The 19,875-nt window shown below is 37.7% G+C and overlaps 3 protein-coding genes across 3 annotated transcripts in view; 1 reads left to right on the top strand and 2 right to left on the bottom strand.

Moving 5' to 3' along the window:
* LOC103565456 (histone H2A type 1-like) overlaps positions 1 to 19,875 on the bottom strand; it is a 47,701-nt gene that overhangs the window by 25,409 nt on the left and 2,417 nt on the right. The window lies entirely within an intron of this gene.
* LOC103565449 (histone H2B type 1-N) lies at positions 3,193 to 14,239 on the bottom strand. Its single transcript, XM_008541494.2, has 2 exons — positions 13,665 to 14,239; positions 3,193 to 3,950 (listed from the first exon to the last, which is right to left on the bottom strand). Exon 1 carries the CDS (start codon positions 14,148 to 14,150, stop codon positions 13,770 to 13,772), a length of 381 nt encoding a protein of 126 aa, XP_008539716.2. The 5' UTR covers positions 14,151 to 14,239; the 3' UTR covers positions 3,193 to 3,950; positions 13,665 to 13,769.
* LOC103565448 (histone H2A type 1-D) lies at positions 14,256 to 14,934 on the top strand. The gene has a single exon (XM_070585355.1). The coding sequence runs from the start codon at positions 14,476 to 14,478 to the stop codon at positions 14,866 to 14,868; it is 393 nt and encodes a 130-aa protein (XP_070441456.1). The 5' UTR covers positions 14,256 to 14,475; the 3' UTR covers positions 14,869 to 14,934.

Below are 19,875 nucleotides of genomic sequence, written 5' to 3'. Positions count from 1 at the left end.
TATTAATAAGATATAATTTATATATTTATATACCATATCTAGATATATAATTTATTTAGAAATATAAAATGTCATCATAGTATCATTTTGCTATGTACTGTTTTGACATTGCTTACATTGTTTTATTCAGTAGTGTTCACACTTGAGTCATTTGAGTGCCACTTTTACAAATTTTTTTCTTTTTGTTATATCTAGGTACAATCCATACTATTATTTACTTAAGATTTTTCTTTAAATATACTCTTTAGAAGATGAAATCAATTTATTTTAAAAGACAACTTTACATCCCTACTCTAGTGGAAAATTTCTACCTCTGACCATAAACAGAAGGTCAATGTAAAACAATATTTTTAAAATATACATATTATTTAATGCCAGTTTTATGCTGTTTGCTGCCTACTACTTTGAGCCTGAGAGTCGTTCTTTGTCATACAGTTAGAAAAGGGGGGTGAGGAGGTGTTAAAACATGATAGTCAGGCCTTAAAGACCCTCAGCACGAAACTGGCTCTTCTCCAGTTACTTGAAGATTTAAATAGAGTAGGAAAGAGAATGATATATTCACTCTCTGTTGCAACATTTCAAACACCAAAGTCCGGGGACTAGCCCCAGGGCTGAGTGGTTAAGTTCGTGCGCTCGGCAGCAGGCGGCCCAGTGTTTCGTTGGCCTGAATCCTGGGCGCGGAGATGGCACTGCTCATCAAACCACGCTGAGGCAGTGTCCCACATGCCACAACTAGAAGGACCCACAACGAAGAATATACAACTACCTACCGGGGGGCTTTGGGGAGAAAAAGGAAAAAAAAAAAATAAAATCTTTTAAAAACAAAAACAAAAACAAATACCAAAGTCCACATACTACTTACAACAATTTCCCATGCCCCCAGTGGTACTTCATACAGATCTGGGAAAATGCCAGTTTAATTAATGTATTATTTAATTGAGCCACTATTATATGCCTAACTCAGGAAATATAAAAATATACAACCCAGAGAAGCTCACATTGTGGTGGAACACATAAAAATTATACTTATTTTTATTTCTCACACTATTTAACAAATACTTATTTTCTTGAAAGAAAAAAATCTATACAATGCCTTTTTCGTAGTAACTTTCACATAGGAACCTCATCCAGGTCCAAGAACGTGCTCGGAAGCAGTGTACATCATCTCATAAAGTCCTTCTGAGAAAACTGGGGCCTTATTATTGGCTCCATTTTGCAGAAAATCAAGAGAATCACAGGCTCGTTAAATTTTCCAAGATACCCAGCCAGCAACCATGGAGTAGAGCATCAGTCTCCAAAGAGTTTCCAGGGCCTGTGCTCCTTCCATCTGTTTAGGCTGCTTGAGTAGCTTCTTTATTAATGTGGACTATCAGAATGACCTGCTTTGGTGCTCTACCCAGTTTTTATATTTTCAGTATTTTATTCTCATTCTTGTTTTTCTCTTGCTTATTGCCCTATACATCTGGAAATTCTTGATTCAGTTTTCTCTAATACATTGCTATTTGTGGGACTACTGAACATCAGAGTTTACAGTATGGCTCTGCACTTAAGGATCTGCCCTCAAGGAAAAAACTGTACAGCGCTTACATCTTGCTTTTGGAATATGGATGAAAAATAACTTTATCAGCTGGCATTTATTAAGTGTGTACTATCTTCTAGACACTGTACGTTCTCTAATTTATTTTTCCAATCCAATGAGGCAAGTACTAGCAGTATCTTAGGTTTACAGACAAACAGACAGATGATTCAGAATGTCACATTATATTAATGTGTTGGCTGCTATATTAGTTTGCTATGGCTGCCACAGCAAGTTACCCCAGACTGGGTGGCTTCAACAATAGGAATTTATTTTCTCACAGTTCTGGAGGCTAGAAGTTCGACATCAAGGAGCCAGCAGGTTTGCTTCCTTCTGAAGGCTGTGCGGGAAGGATCTGCTCCAGGCCTCTCTCCTTGGCTTACAGACGGCCATCTTCTCCCTCTGTCTTCGCATGTCTTCCCTCTGTACATGCCTATGCCCAAATGTCCTTTTCTTTAAAGGACACTTTTCATATTGGAGAAGGGCCCACCCTCAAGACCTCATTTTAATTTAATTACCTCTTTAAAGACTCTATTCCCAAATACAGTTACTGTGGCACTGTGGTTAGAACTTCAACATAAAAATGTAGGGGCGGCATGGATATAATTCACCCCGTATCAGCTGCCTTCCTTTAAGTAGAATAGCCATAGAAATCAGGGGTGCTCTGGACTAGGCCTAGCTTTGGTTCTTTGACAAAAAGCAATGAGACTGACAAGAGGAACTAAGAATAAGGAAAAGTTAATGTTTAAACTGCTATTTCAAAAAAATCTATTGAAAATAATTAAACAACATTCGTGTGTCATCTACAGTGATACCTTTTAGTCTTCACGTGCGCAAATCTGGACCGCTACCCTCTGGGAGCGAGAGCATAGAGGGTCTTCCCATTGGGGCTGCTGCTTCAGAGAGATGACTCTCATGGTCTATTTCATGACAGCCTTGAAGGCAGAAATTACGGTTAGATGTGAGATATACTAGTAGCTCCATTCAGGGGCCTGGCCCGGTGGTGTAGTGGTTAAGTTCGTACACTCCATCCCGGAGTTTGCAGTTTCAGATCCTGGGTGTGGACCCACACACCGCTCATCAAGCCGTGCTGTGGTGGCAGCCCACATACAAAAAATAGAGGAAGGTGGGCACAGATGTTAGCACAGGGCCAATCTTCCCCACCAATAATAATAATAATAATAATAATAATAATAAAATAATAATAACTCCATCCATTGGGCAAGTTTCTCTCTGCTCTTTGGCAGCACGATTTAGCTGCAAATTGGCACACATTTCAGACAAATGATATACAGGGTGTCTGCAAGCACTATGTGATTGCAATTTTTGAACGTTAACTTTTGGAAAAGTTACATATAGATTTTAGTTTATCTTAATTTCAGTACAATATTCAACAGGGAGACTTTGCTATACATGCTTGTTGCCCTCAGGAAAGGAAAACATTATTAATTGTATGATGATAGGGAGGAGTTATATGACCCTCCAAAGAGAATTTGACCAGAGTTCCCCAAGAAAAAGTTTCCATTTTATTTTTTTCCTGTCCTTGGGAACAAAAGGAGGAAAAACATTTTTTAAGTAAAGAATGGCATCTTATTTGTGCTATTAAAACAAATATGAACAGCTCATCTCCATTTATTTCAAAAGAATTTAGTTTGATGGTATAACAACAGACCACAGAATCTATCATTTTTACAGTGAAGGTCACTGCCATGAGGTTCATAAACAGACTCTGTCATTGATCCTCCAGCTACTTAGACAAAGTACTCCCCTTTTCTGTGCATCAGTTTATTCATCTATAAAATAGATACAGAATGATAGCAGCCTTAAAGGTCTATTGCAGGCCATTCATCACCTTCCTGCAGAGAATGAACTGACGGCAGGGATACTGGAGCAGCAGGGCACAGTGCAGACGAATTTGTATGTATTCTTCTATAGTTCTTAACTCCATCAAATTACAAGTGAAAAGTTATTTAAATTATGGTTTGTAGCTTGTAGAAGTCTGTGGGTGGGAGTAAGCAACTACTGCAGGTTGATACAGCTGAAGAACTAGGCATCCCAACTTAAGAAGTCAGGACGGTATTCAAAGATTTCCCTCCATCTAGATTTTCCAATCCAACAAAAACACATTAGAGGATCATCAGGGCGGCAGAACTGGTGAAGCCATTGTAGATGTCACTCTTAGCTCTCTGATGAACTCAGTGTTCTGATGGCTTGAGAAGAATCGTCTTAGTGCAAGAAGTGGTGGATGTAATTGTAGAAAACAGGGTGGAAGTGAAAGTTCAAGGAAGAAAGATGTGATTAGCAGATAAAAATGTCCTAGTTGGTGAGGTGAAGATGTTTGAGTGGTTGAATGTTAAGCTCCTTGGTGTGGACCCTGCAAAAATATAGAGCCAGAATGAAATGCCTATACTTCAAGAAATTTGACTCAAATATGACATATACTTTTTTAGGTACATCCTATTTCCTTTACCAATAAGGTGGTGGAATTAATCTCTGTGTTTTTAAACTTTGTACTTCACAGACACTTTAACTATAAAAGTTACTGATTTCTTTAAATTTATAAACATGACTTCTTGACTCAACAGTATAGTGTTTAGTCTCTTCCTCTAGTCCTATGACCAGTTATTTATTTACATTCAATTGGCCATCTCTTTTCTTTGGTCATTCACAACTAACTCACCATGGCAACTGATTTGCTAACTTGAGCATCATTAGTGAGAACTTGAGTTAGTACATGAGGAATCCATCCCTGGACCAGAGGGAATGACTGTACCGGCCCATATCAATTTTATACAACTGCATTTTAAAGATTTTAAGGATTGGAAGTCCTAGAGAAATTTAGGTGCTGACGTTCAAAAAGCATGTTAATGACTACTATACTATTGATTATATTTCCAGTAATGGTAGACTAGACAACTCAAATCAACCCTAACGCTTAAAACAACTACAAAACAATCTGATTGAAGGGATCAGGCAGCTATCAAGAGAATGAAGAATTACAGAGCCAAGAATCGGAAAAAGAAGAAAACCCAGAGTATTATGCAGCTGGAAAATAAGACAGAAGGAAAAGCTTCATATGCTGTTATGGAATGATCTTCAAGATATATATTGTCAGTGAAAAAAGCACGTTAGAGAAAATGGTGTGTAAGATGTTACTGTTTATCTAATAGAGGGCTGTTAAGAATACATGCATATATTGCTTATAATTAACAAACAATGGAAAGATAAACCATAGTATGAAAAGTTGACCTTGGGACTACGTAGAATATTTTATGTAATAATAAAACCAAATTTTAAAAACCCAATCCTCAAACATAAACAGCAAAATGAAGCAAATGGATCTGTGTATCCAGATGGCAACATAAGCACACAGGAAGGAATGTTCCAAATACTTTTAAAAAACAGTAGTTCCAGCATTCCTAGTGTGACATACCCTAAGGCAGAAGCTCTCAAACTGTCCAGTCTCATGACCCATTTACACTCTTAAAAAGTGCTGAGGATCCAAAGACATTGTGTTTCCACAGGTTATAGCTATTGACATTCACCTTATTAGAAATTAAAACTCGGAAAATATTTATCAGTTCATTTTAAAATTACAATAATAAAGCCATTTTAACATATCTATTCTACAAAGATAGCTATATTTTTCAAAATAACAAAAGATTTAGTAAGAAGAGTAGCATTGTTTTACATTTTGCAAATATCTTTAATGTCTGGCTTAATAAAAGAAAAAGATTCTTGTATTTGTTTCTGCATTCAATCTGTTGCAATATAACTGTCAAGTGAAAATGACAGTGGAAAAGGAAAGTAAGTTTCAAGATAATTATGAAAACAATTTTCTCCTCACAGATCCACCAAAAGGGTCTCAGGGACTTTCAGGGTCCCCAGACCACAGTTTGAGAATCACTGCCTTTAGGACAAAAAAGAAAGCAAACCTTTCATTTATTTATTTAGTAACCATATTGTTGGTGGTACCATTGGGGTGGCTGTGTCAGAAGCTGATACACAGGATAATTTGAGAATGCCTCAGGAATTAGAGTTTGGATTCCCAACAAAGGCAGTCATTAAACTGAAATTTGCTCTTCTGAAATGAAATTTCAGTGAGTGAAGCATCAGTGGGTTTCTCAGGGAGCTCTTTTTTGAGCCTTGATCTATAGGACTGCAGGAGGTGGAGCTTTCGCTAATGTAAGTACAACAGAATCTTAATAGCGAGAGAATGGGTGCTCTCTGGGGCGCATGATGCTGATCTCAGCCATGTAGGGATCAATGACCTGGGAAAAGATGAATTGTGAGATGTGCAGTGTGAACTTCATATTCAGTTCATCATAGTATTTGTTCCAATTGATTGTTATCATGGATTCTTGGCTTTTTACATGCTGAATCTATTCCAATTAACAGCGATTTTTCTGTTTAATCTTAATTCTCAGATTAGCACTACTTACACAGTGGGGATTCTTTCAGTCTTTCTTGCCTCTCTCCTGCTCTTTTTTTTTTTTTTTGTATGGAAGATTGGCAACAGATGTTAGCTCAGGGCCAATATTCCTCTATTTTATGTGAGAGGCGCCACAGCGTGCCTTGGCAAGTGGTGCTAGGTCTGTGCCCGGAATACGGGAATCCCCGGGCACGGAAGCAGAGCCTGTTAATTTAACTACTCCACCACTGGGCCGGCCCCTATTGCTCTAACTCTTTTTATTGTTAATCCAGAGATCTGAGATCATCCTTGCTTTCAGTCAGTATGATGTCCTAGACTCATCGGGAATTCCCTTGCCTCAAAACTTGTAATCAGTTCCTCTTCAAGGACTTTAGCTTCTTGCACAGAGAGAGAAATCTCCATAGCAGGGTTTATGTTCGATTATTCTGCACGAGTGCTGATGTACCCAGCTAGCTCAGGGGACTTTGAGACCACTTTAATGACAGATTAAAAATACTGTTTGTAAAGGCTAAGTGCATGTTACCCTTTACACTGAAAGTTTTTTATCTTGTCCTAGCATAAAATACTTTTTTAATCTAACTCATTTTTCTTCCTGAGCTAACAGCTTCGAAAAAATTTTAGAAAGCATACAATGGACTCTTATCCAGGTACATATTAAAAGAATTCTCATGATACATTAAGAATTTTAATATTCCACTTTGATGGGCTAGCCCAGTGGTGTAGCTGTTAAGTTCCAGTGCTCACTTGGGGGCCCTGGGTTCTCCAGTTTGGATCCTGGGTGCAGACCTACACACCACTCGTCAAGCCATGCTGTGGCAGCATCACACATAGAACCAGAAGGACATACAACTAGGATATACAACTATGTACTGGGGCTTTGGGGAGAAAAAACCCCCCAAAACCATTGCCATAATATTCCACTTTGAGCTTTTGCAAAAATTAATATAGTCCACAGCTAATAAATATGAGAATACTCTTACTATGGTGGGGTTTTTTTTCAATGTATAGTTCCAAATGATTCTCCCTGTCATTATCATCTGCACACCAGTTATTTCTAAAAAATGGAATTTTAACATTTCTAACCACTCTTACTCCAAGAGGACACCAAAAAATACAAAGGCCTTGAGTGTCCTGTTTCTGATTATTCCATTAATTCCACTAAATATGTATATGTAAAATATATGTATAATATCTATATTTCAGTGTATGTTTGAATGCATAAAGTGCATTTTGCTTCATGGACTATATAGCTAAAATTTGGAAGGATAGGATCTATCTATACTCCCCTTCTCCCTACTGTTCTGTACCATGAGCATGAAGTATTTGGAGACTGGACAGACTATGCCTCTGTGTTTTTTGGCACCTTCTTGGAATAAGAATTTTGTAAAAATTATAATATAAAATATTTTAGTGTATATGTCTACAAATAATACATATTTTATATGTATATATTATATACATCATAAATATATGCACATATATAAGCACATATGCACTCATAATGATTTTAATTGCAGGCAGCATTGAATTTCAATTTCTTAAGGCTTTTGCCAAATACAAATACATTAACACATACAGAATACCTTAATATTCCACTGATTTATTTTCAAGACGTCAGTTAAAAATGTTGGAAACAAACAAGTAAATTAAGATGAAGCTACAGTGAAATCAAATTAATAAAGAATTATTTTTAAAAGGCTGGTGTTACATTTATACAATGGTATCTTTCAAATTTGAGTGGGAGAATTTTATATGGTTCCATATTCTCAAAACACTGTTTCACAAGAACCAACTGGTAAAAGACACTGGTATATTTGGATTATAACATATTTTAGATGCAGCTCCATATTTACATCACATATACATACCCCTAATATTAATTAAAGTGCAACTTGATAGTTTTCTTTTTGTTAGACAAGCGCGGGAACTTCAGACACTCACCATCATCAAACATTTAGTTCTATGCTGATCCTGAATATTTGCATGAATAGGCCATCCTTATACTCTCAATTTTATACTCTGTATTGCTTTCACAATTAAAGCAGACATGATATAAAAAATCATTTTTAAAGAATTAAAACACATCAAAAATGTCAATTTATTAATGGATCTGTTCTTCATTCTAAGCATCTGAGGAAATCCTCTGGGAAATATTTTGTTTCTATGTTTTATTATAACATATGTTAAAATTATTCTTTTTAAAGTCATGTCTAATATAAAAATTCAGAAATTTGGAATTATAAACAAATTATAAAGGAATATTATTTATTTTAATAAGCACATTAATTAATAATTTAACTGTTACATTAATTGATTTGATTGAACTATCAATTTAATTAATTTATTGAGATAATTAATATTCATTACTTTGATATAATATACATTTTATATAATATTATATATTATAAATAATTATAAATAAATTATAAATACAGTTTCCAAAAAGATATAGTCCAGACCTATTCAATCTGAATGTGAGACGAAGATTCAAAGTAGTGTGCCTCTTCCCCGGTCTCAAGACCTTAGCCTTGAGAGACTTTTCACGGTAGGCAGTCATTTACATCTTGCCATATGGCAAATTAAACATATTAAGTCACCTATATATTTTCATAGGCAGTTTGAACAAACAGGAAATTTGGCATCAAGTGGTCAATTGGTAGAATAGCATATGTTTTGTTGTTCTTGAGTGACAAGATAGTTCAGAAGTCAACTAGCTAAATACGTAAGAAATGCATAAACAACTATATGTTGCTTTATCTTTGCCTTTTTTTTTAAGACTTTATTTTAGGTTCACAGCAAAATTAAGAGGAAGGTACAGAGATTTCCCATATACTTTTTGTCCCCACATATGCATAGCCTCCCTCATTATCAACATCTCTCACCACGATGGTACATTTGTTATAACTGATGGACCTACGCTGACACATCACAATCTCCCAAAGTTCATAATACATTAAGCTTCCCTCTTAGTGTTGTACATTCTGTGGTTTGGACAAATGTATAATGAAATGTATCCATCATTATAGTATCATATAGAATTTTTTTTCTAAAGATTGACACCTGAGCTAACAACTGTTGCCAATCTTCTTTTTTTTTTTTCTGCTTTTTAATCCCCAAATCTCCTCAGTGCATAGTTGTGTATTTTCACTTGTAGGTCCTTCTTGTTGTGGCACGTGGGATGCCACCTCAACGTGGCCTGATGAGTGGTGCCATGTCCGCCCCCAGGATCCAAACCAGCGAAACCCTGGGCCGCAGGAAATAGAGTGCGCCAACTTAACCACTCGGCCATGGGGCTGGCCTCTCATATAGAATATTTTCACTGCCCTAAAAATCTATTCTCCACCAATTCATCTCTCCCTCCCCCCAAACGCCTAGTAACCATTGATCTTTTCACTGCCTCTATAGTTTTTGCCTTTCTCAACATATCATACAGTTGGAATCATATAGTATGTAGCATTTTCAGATTGGTTTCTTCCACTACTAATATACATTTAAAGTTCCTCCATGTCTTCTCATGGCTTCACATCTCATTTCTTTTTAGCACTGAATGATACTCCATTGTCTGAATGCACCACAGTTAATATTTATCCATTCACCTACTGAAGGACATCTTTGTTGCTTCCAAGTTTTGGTAATTATGAATAAAGCTGCTATAAACATCCACGTGCAGGTTTTGCATGTACACAAGCTTCAACTCCTTTGGGTGAATATCAAGGAGCACACTGCTGGATAGTATTGTTTAATAAACTACATTAAGCATTGACCTCACAGGTCATCCATGAACACAGGTTGCAACCCCCACTGCTTCTCCAAATGGCTGCACTAGGACCTGGCCTGAGTCTCTGCCCTTGGGTCTTGAAATTTAAAGGTTCGCCTCAAATTAATATCCTTGGCATCCCAGTGTAACCTTACAGCTTTTCACAATTTCTCCATCAAAAATAATTGCTTATTTCTAATGTAAACACAGACCTTTGGCTGAGGCTCTTAAGTTATTCTTCCTTCTATCAGGTGTGGGAATTGTTACAAACCTGCAGTGGGTGGGGTTATTTGTCCTCAGAGTCTATCCCCATCTAGTTCTTAGCATTGTTCTTTGCATTTTTAGGCCCTTAATAAACCCTTAATTTGAATCAGTCACATCATTGACCCCTAGGAATACTTATGTGAGTGTTCAACTCTATAGGAGTTGATAGAAATTTTTTTTTTTCCTTTTTCTCCCCAAAGCCCCCCGGTACATAGTTGTGTATTCTTCGTTGTGGGTTCTTCTACTTGTGGCATGTGGGACGCTGCCTCAGCGTGGTCTGATGAGCAGTGCCATGTCCGCGCCCAGGATTCGAACTAACGAAACACTGGGCCGCCTGCAGCGGAGCGCGCGAACTTAACCACTCAGCCACGGGGCCAGCCCCTGATAGAAATTTTTTATCACTATTCAGGTCTGGAAAAATTTCCTTGTGTTTTTGTTAATTTGTTTGTTTTTTACTACCACACCTCTTCTTTACTTCACGAAGTCTCCCAACAGGCAGCATTTTTATGATTTAGTGACAATATCAGAAAAGGTGAACCTCTGAAATAGAAGTTAAAAGGTGTTAGGAAATGGATAAACTAGTCATCTGTAGAAGCAATACCCATTTGAGAAGGTTTGGATATTTTTGGAGGATGAGATGCGTGCGTGTTCCGCATCAGGGAATCTAAAATGTAACTAAGATAAGTGGTAGCCAAATTAAAGTGCCCAATATAATGTCATAACTGAAGGATGGTAAACTACATGGAATCTAGACAGGAGTAAAAAAAGAGTTAAGCTTTGTCAGTACATTTTGAACAATCTCCGTGGAAGGAAGTGCTGTTTCCAATGACAAAAACATAAATTTCTCTAGGCTGAACAAAGGCCATTTTCAGGTGACATAACTTGGAAAAACTGTCCTTCAGAGTCTCTGATCTATTTCTATGCTCCAATCAGTTCCCTTTCTGTTCTATAAATTGTTCTTTAGGGAAAAAAAATAATTGACCTAAAATTATTTGGGGCAAATCACATGAATTCTTGAAGATACTAAGTATAAACCCCAGTGTAAAACAATAAAGTGACATCCAGGTTTGGATTAGCTCAAATCAATTTCCCAAGGCTGATCAATGATGGCATAAATTAATCAAGATAACTTCAGCAACAAAGGGTTAGACCCTTACCTTAGCTCACCAAGGTGCAAATAACCCACAAAATCTAGCTTTGAGTTTTTTTTTTAAATTTTTCTCACCCTCTCTTTTAGAAATTTTAACTTTCTAACTACTGGAGTGTAATGAACTTGACATGTAAACCTTGTATAGAGGGGCCACCAATTTCTTCTGCATGCTCCTTTCTATTCTGCCCACAGGCTTTAGCCGGCCCCTCCTTCATATTCTTCTAGACATCTTCCCCGCTGACAATTCCAAGTCATCAAGCACTCTCTGATAGACCAAACTTATATATATATGTGAATATATGTATATATGAATACCTATATATATATATATATGACTATATGGAGAAAATATATATATATATATATCCTGGGCCTGGAGAATGTGTTTAGGTAACTTAATCTCTCTAAATGCTCTTCCCATTTCCTCTCCTGAATTTCATCTGCTGTTTCCTCATTCTGTAAAACAAAACAATATCAGAATTTTCTGCCAATGATCTGAATTAATGGATGAATGGACAGGATCAAAGGCACATGTACTCTGAAAAGTAGTGATGAAAAAAACCCCAAATGTATGGCGAGTATACTGTCCTCAAATATCTTGAGAGGGACATGGTAGGAGAGAAGATACATAAATGAAAAAGTATAATTTCTCTTCTAACAGAATTGAGGGAGGGATATACATACATATATATTTAAATACATAAAATATATACAAAATACACACATGCACATGTATATATACACACCGCCATCAGGGAGCTGTCACAGAGATTTTGAGAAGCTGTATAAACAGGAAGTTTACAAGAGCTAGAGGAGCTGGAGGAGCTGGAGGGGGCAGCTACTGACTCTAACTGTAGCCAAAATCTTGAGTGTTTTAAGTCCACAGGCCATTTTAATGACCTCTGTCTTCCTTTTCTCCTACTCTTTAAAAGAATGTTAATATTATCTAGAGAAACACTATTAGGTTCTCACGTATGAACTTTCCTTTTTGACAAATATACGATGCCTAGAAGTTGTTTCTATACACAGGTTGTTTCCCTCTCTATTCTATTTTTCAGCACAGTATCTGATACATAAAGGGAATCCATGTAACGTCCACTTAAAGTATAAAGCAAAGTACATAAAACACTCATGATAGAACTGCTAATCCCAAATCTAGAATGTCGGCGTATTTACTGTTTTTTCCCTATCCCCTTGCTCTGCCTTTATCCCTGAGGTACCCACTGCCTGATATTTTAAAAAATTTATTCATGAAGTTCTCTTTAACAGATACTTTGGTTCTATTTTTGAGCTTTATAAAATGTTATATATGAAACTTCTGAGATTTATGTTTCTGAAATTCAGCCAAGTACTGTGTATTTCAATTATTTTCTCTGCTATATGATATCCCATTGTGTGAATATACCTCAATAAATGTGTTTGTTCTTTTGGCCATGAACGTGTGGTTGCTTCTATTTTGCTGTTAAGAATAACGCTACTCCATTTTGTATGTCTCCTGTTGCGTGTGCACACAATATTCTCATGTAAACACCTCAGAGTGAAATTATCAGTGGAGTGTTGTAACTGGATAAAAGGTATCGTCAAAAACCTTCAGCTGATACGGTTCAACGTGGAAGCGTTTCCATGCCGTTTTCCGGCAAAAACCCAATAGTTTTAAATATGCCATTCCTGAGGGCTTAAAATGGAGATGGATTTTGACTTCCTGAATTGGCGAGGGGGTGAGGGAACAGCCCTTCTCCTGCTCTACTTCCCAGTTTCTTAAAATTTCTTCCACTTAATAGAGAAATAGTAAATGCAAGTCACACAGAGAGAAAAATATGCAGCAGACCCTGACAGAAAGGGTAGCGAGTAAAACCTAACCCCTTTCGTAGGGGAATTTCACTCAGAGAAATGAGGAGAGGGTGAAATGGCAGATTTCCTACCACAAAGCCACACTTCCCAGAATTCTCCCAATTAGGACAGACTCGCAAAGGGAAATCGGTGGTTAATTTCAAACTGCCCGCGCAGCGTCTGGATTGGCTCTCGGTGTCAACGCGGCGCCTGACTGACGCGTAAATTGGGTTCACTTCCATTTTTTTTCTTCTGCCTTTCTAAGTTAGTATGTGGCAAATACAAAGTCAGGGAAAGGGAAGAGAGCCACCACAGCCCCCAAACGTAAACTCAAATAATTGAGACGATCTGTATGTTTCTTAGAGTGTGCCAAGCGCTTCATTAGTTCAGGCACGCGGCAAAATGAAGGACAGCGCTCAAGGAATTGCTGGCGAAAACTTCTGCTAGGGTAACATTTTTAAAGGTGAGCGGATTTTGTTTGGGGACAAAGGGTACATTGTTTTTCTTTACTACATTTATCTAATGAACGTGATGCTTGTTCATAAATGTCTCGAGCGTTGCTGCATCACGTACATTGTAGTGAAAATAAACTCGAACAAGATCAAGATGTGGAAACGCGGAAACGGTTCCTCTGTAGCAAATAAGAAACACTTACCGCTGTAAAAAGCGAGTGCCAGTTCTCTTTGGAATACTGAGTGGCTCTGAAAAGAGCCTTTGGGGTGTGGGCCTAGCTTGACGAGTCACTCCGCTGCAGACGGGCTCACTTGGAGCTGGTGTACTTGGTGACGGCCTTGGTGCCCTCGGACACGGCGTGCTTGGCCAGCTCCCCGGGCAGCAGCAGGCGCACGGCCGTCTGGATCTCCCTGGAGGTGATGGTCGAGCGCTTGTTGTAATGCGCCAGGCGCGACGCCTCGCCCGCGATGCGCTCGAAGATGTCGTTGACGAACGAGTTCATGATGCCCATGGCCTTGGACGAGATGCCGGTGTCGGGGTGGACCTGCTTCAGCACCTTGTACACGTAGACGGAGTAGCTCTCCTTGCGGCTGCGCTTGCGCTTCTTGCCGTCCTTCTTCTGCGCCTTGGTCACCGCCTTCTTGGAGCCCTTCTTCGGAGCAGGGGCCGACTTAGAAGGTTCAGGCATGGTCGACAACGATGGCAGGAACACCAGAGGGTAATAAGAAGAATGAGTATGAGACTGTAAATGTCCTCTTCATTCACTACTTCTTATACAAAGAAGGCCGTGAATAAAGTCCTGTCTCTGATTGGTGGAGAATCCTTGAAACGTCATGTTGATTTTGCCCAATCAAAATAAACGTATTTCAAAACCACGATTCCATTGGTTTAAGTGAAATTGTAGTTTTAGCCAATAGTACACTTTCATTTTCGCGCCCAGTAAAGACTATAAGTAATGTAGCTCTGGTTGGCTCAATTCAGACATTAGTCTGGTCAGTGGTTACACCCTCATCATGTCCGGACGAGGCAAGCAGGGCGGCAAAGCTCGCGCCAAGGCCAAGACCCGCTCTTCTCGAGCTGGTCTGCAGTTCCCCGTGGGCCGAGTGCACCGCCTGCTCCGCAAGGGCAACTACTCCGAACGGGTCGGGGCCGGTGCTCCCGTGTACCTGGCGGCGGTGCTGGAGTACCTGACGGCCGAGATCCTGGAGCTGGCGGGCAACGCGGCCCGCGACAACAAGAAGACGCGCATCATCCCGCGCCACCTGCAGCTGGCCATCCGCAACGACGAGGAGCTCAACAAGCTGCTGGGCAAAGTGACCATCGCGCAGGGTGGTGTGCTGCCCAACATCCAGGCCGTGCTGCTGCCCAAGAAGACCGAGAGCCACCACAAGGCCAAGGGCAAGTAGAAGTCTGGCATAGCGTGCAGCTTATATCTCCTGTCCAAACCAAAAGGCTCTTTTCAGAGCCAACCACTTTATCACAAAAGTGAGCTGTGTCTTCAAGTGACATTGTTCCAGGATAGCAGCGAGATGTTGAATATGAACTAATACTATAAAGAAAGTTTGACTAAGTCATTTAAAAAGTATATTGTTTTATTTTCCTAAGGCCCTGAATTAGTTTGCCTTGTAAAGAACAAAACCTTTACTGAATAAATACAGCTTGAATTTGATAGACCCGCTAGGGCAAAATTTGGATATCCTGGTGATAACCTGTGTAGGATTAAATGTCCATCTGGGACAAAAATTGAGCACCCTATGATTTGGTCTTTGAATCTAAGGACACCTCACCCTCCAAAATGGGGATGCTGTAGTAATCCAGGCAGGTAAATTCCTCGTTTCGGTATCAGTTCAGGCAGAGAATACAATTCATAAAGGACTGTTTACATAAATGGTAGTGAAGTAAAGGTGGTGTGGAATTGATTAGGAAGGTCGTGTGCCTTAACAACAAATATTACGAAAGGTGGACATTGTAAATCAGATTCTTTACCTTACCACATCAGGATCATATAGTCCTGATATTGCCGATTTTTGCTGTCCCCTTCCCCCACCATCATCACTCACAGCCTTCTCAGATCACCAAGTCACCCCAGCTAGAGAGCCTTCAATTCCTCTCCACCTAAGTGCACATCAGCTAGTTTAGTTTTTCCTCATGAATATATCTTAATGGAAATGAATTTCTATGGCATTTCTAGTCCATTGGAATAAACATATTTTCCAAGTCTTGAAATATTTGTATTTCCTATATTTAAATCTCAACTACAATCACATGCAAATAATATTCCTTGGAATAAAAGTGATTGCAGCAATCACAAAAAGGAGGTAAATACTACCTTTCTTTCCTTTTCTTTTTAGTTTATGATTATTTGATGTTGCAGTACCCAAATCCTGATTTCTGTGAATCTTATTATTCAGTTTTTCCCTCTTAAAAAGTCATCTGCATTATTTGTGTAAGTTTTAAACAACTATTTCTCTTCAACTAGAAATGTCAAGTAGAATAAGTGAAATAGCTCCAAAGGAGACCCCCTTGACTTCTTTCGTTTTTAATAATATAATATTATGTTGTTCTTATTATTGATGTTGGTGATGCAATTACTAGCACTTGCTTTATTGCATTGTTTCTGTTCCCCCCTTTAAGAACCACCACATTGTTAAAATCATACCATTATAATTATTGTTGTGGTTTTGATTTATCAAATCAATGAACCTATAATCAAATAACTGACAAATGAATATAAATTTTTATATTTTAGGTAAAATAAAATATTCAAGTGTGATATGTATATCATTGTTTATAATTCCACATTTTTTGAATTAATTGACTATTACGCCAATCTCATTGGAAAAAGCACCTACGAGTTTACTTGATACATGAACAGAAACTATCCGCATAATCAGAAACAAATTAAAACTTGGATTTAAAAGTGAAGATAACAAAACTTTCAAAAAAATCTTGCTGGGGCCGGCCCAGTTGCCGGGTGGTTAAGTTTGGTGCACTCCACATTGGTGGCCCAGATTTGGTTCTCTGGTGTGGACCTACATCATTCATCAGCCATGCTGTGGCGGTGACTCACATACAAGACAGAGGAAGATTAGCCACAGAGGGTAGCTCAGGATGAATTTTCCTCAAGCAAAAAGAGGAAGATTGGTGACAGATGTTAGCTTAGGCAAACGTTCCTCAGCAAAAAAAAAAAAAAAAAAAGTCTTGCTAAAATAATTTAGATATTTTTAATTGCAATTAAATCCTGAAGAAGTTTTTAGAATGTCATGGTTTATACTTTAAAGTTATTTTCATAAAAGGAAAAGTTCAATTTCAGTGGCAGAAGATTTATGAAAGTATTATTTAAACTTCCTTTCTGGAGTTAGTCTTCTTATTAATTTCTCTCCTTACAGACTCTGGACAACTACGAAAGCACCCCACAGTGTCTTTCCATATTAGATTTATTGTGCATCTTATCCACTAATTTACAAAGTCCCTTAGAGACTGAGTTTTATTTATATTTACATCTCCCTAGACCCTAGTTTAATGACAAGCCCATAAAATACGGTCAACAAATTTGTTAATTTCATAATAAAATTAAGTGATATAAAATAAGAGCAAAAAAGAAGTTGAGGTTAAATGAGGATAAGATTGCATACAGGAAAATGTAGGGATTGTTAAATGAATATTCAAAGTAGTTAAAATGGAGGAGGCCGACTTAAGATCAGAGGGGTCCATGGCGCAAAGACCAGTTGGAAAGACTTATCCTGCCTTATCACTTCACCATAGTAATTTATCTGGAAAAAGGTTGATCTGGATGACCTTGTTAATTGAGTCTACCTCCTGCTTCTTCCAATCTATCAACAACCTCATATTTAAATAAATGCTACTGATTTTAATGAAAATTAATTACCTACCGGAATAATGAAAAAGCTTGAGTGACTTTGGGGTCCAGTAGTTTGGAGGAAGGCAGGGACACTGGACAAGGGGCAAAAACTAAAGGCAGAGAATTAGGGAGCTCCCAACAATACACATTTCTGAGGCTCCCAAATAATGCCTTTCTCCTAAGATTGTTTTTTGTAGTTTTTATAAGTTTCTCCTTTTCCAGACTTTTATCTCTGCTTACTACTGCAACTGTTTATATAAAAATATTAATTTTACTGCTGTAGTGGTAGTGTCTGAGGGTGGGGTTTTGGTAAAGATGGAGCAGGAATGGGTCCTTTACTGTGACTATCCTCCACTTATATTTTTAGTTGTTAGGATACTAATTAAAAACTGTTTCAAAATAGAGAATACTTGATAAAAATTTACATCCATATATCAGAAATTTGCACAGAAGAACAAGGTAATAGATGTTTATTTTATTCAGGCTAATAAATATTAAAATATACTTTGACCAAAAATAAATGTCAATAAAAATCTATAAATGCATGTTTAAAATGACTCTGGACTTGGTGTTAATAACAGATATGTAGTAAAAACAAATGTTATTTAATATATTATTTAATATGAAATATACAATATTTTAATGTATCTTTTTATTATTTATTAATGTAAATATATTTTAATATATTTGATAGATATATAAATGAAGAACCTAGGAGGGTAAAGGAAAATTTGTCCCTCCCCCACACTTTCCAGGTTCTTTTGACTGGTCTATTAATTAAATTAACATAACACAGATTAACAGGAGAAAAACAAATTTCATTTCTTATGTACTGGAGCCTCACATAAACATAAGAGGTTCCAGGGCAGTTAGGCAATTGAGGATTATATGCCATCCTGAGATTTGGAGAAGGGGATGGGGGCCTGAGGCTTCAATGGGAAGGAAGACAATTCACAGGAAGAAGGAAAGAGCAAATGTTTGATAAACAAATGTTTGTCAAGCTATGCAGAGACAATGGGACACAGAGAGGAATTTGAAGAAACAGGCCCTGCCAATCTCCCCCACAGTTTACCACACTAGCCCATAATTTTCGTAGTTATCTCTGGTGATAGCTCTCTTCCTGGACCAGGCCCCCTATCTAAATTCATTCAGGCAGTTAACAAGGAGGTAAAAAGCTCTTCCTCAGTCTCCTGGGCCTTAATTGTCTTCAGCTTAAAATAATCTACATGCCAAAGTGGCACATTCTGGGAATACTGGTTCTGAACCCATTCAATATAAATACAGAATATTTTAAATCTAGTTACTAAAAATAAAAATTACTTATTATATTAAATAGAGGTAGGCTCTATATTCAGTATTTTATAACAGTTATCTCCATTAATTCTTACAGTAACTTCATGAAGTAAGTACTCTTCCTACTCCAATACAACTTTATAGATGAGCAAAGATTTTAGACAGCATAAGCAAGTCAGCTAAAATTTGGTCAGTAGAGAAGATTTAATTTAAGACCAGGTTTTTCTAACTGCAACGTTTCAGCTTGTAACCACTTTTCAAACAAACAATTGAAGAATGAGAGGTTACGTTAAAATAGTTATTGGAGTTTTAAAAATTACATTAGTGTTGAAACAATTTCAGAGGATAACCCTATATTTGTTGGGGGGGAAATAAAAAAGAAAATTCACTGTATGAATAAAAGATTATTCCATTTTAAATATTGTATGAAAATCAAATCTTTAGTTTGGTCACTAAAAAATAAAAGGCTTTTAAAAAAACTAGAAACACCAAGTTTCTGGATATGAGAACTTGATTTTTAAAGGATTTTAATTCTATTCCAATTAATTTATAAAGTTAATGCAATTATGATTAAAAGCCCAAAGGAAATTGTTTTCAAAGTCCACAAAATGATTGCCCAAAAGAGGAATCTTGTGAAACTAGATTAGGAAATTTTGAAAATAAATAATGAGAACTGCGGTACCAAATTATGATCTCTAATACAACTACAGTTTAAATTTTTTGATGTAATAGAAAAGAATAACTTGGGGGAAGGAAAATTATTTTCCCTCCACCCTTCTGGTTTCTGTGACTGAGACACTCTCCCACCCTGGTAATAAGTCCGATTAACAAGAGACAAACAGAAGTTTAATAACATGTACATCTCATGTACATTGTGGGAGATCAGAATTGGCCACCCCAAAATGTATCTCTTTGCCTTGCCTTGATTATTTTTAAGAACAAAAGACTCTGAATGAGACTTTGACCTTCCCCCTAACTGCCTGAAAGAATTTAAGAGAGAAGAGCTTCCTGTCCCCGGGACAAGCCATCACCATAGATAACTCTGGGTATCCATAGACCGTGAGGGTCCTTGTTAAGCCCATTCTTATCAAAGTTCTGTCTACCAAACACTTGCTTTTCCCTTTCCGTGTGAATTGCCTTCCTCCCCTTTGAAGCCCCAAACCACTATCCCCAACACTCTCCTCTGTCTTTAGCCAAAAATAGTAGTTAAGGGAACAGCCTCCCCCATTTTGGTGAGTTGCTCAGTTTTCCTGAGTGT

Source organism: Equus przewalskii, chromosome 19, assembly GCF_037783145.1.
Source record: "Equus przewalskii isolate Varuska chromosome 19, EquPr2, whole genome shotgun sequence".
Classification (NCBI taxonomy): domain Eukaryota; kingdom Metazoa; phylum Chordata; class Mammalia; order Perissodactyla; family Equidae; genus Equus; species Equus przewalskii.
The sequence above is the reverse complement of the archived record's forward strand: the minus strand, read 5'-3'. Positions and strand labels throughout refer to the sequence as shown.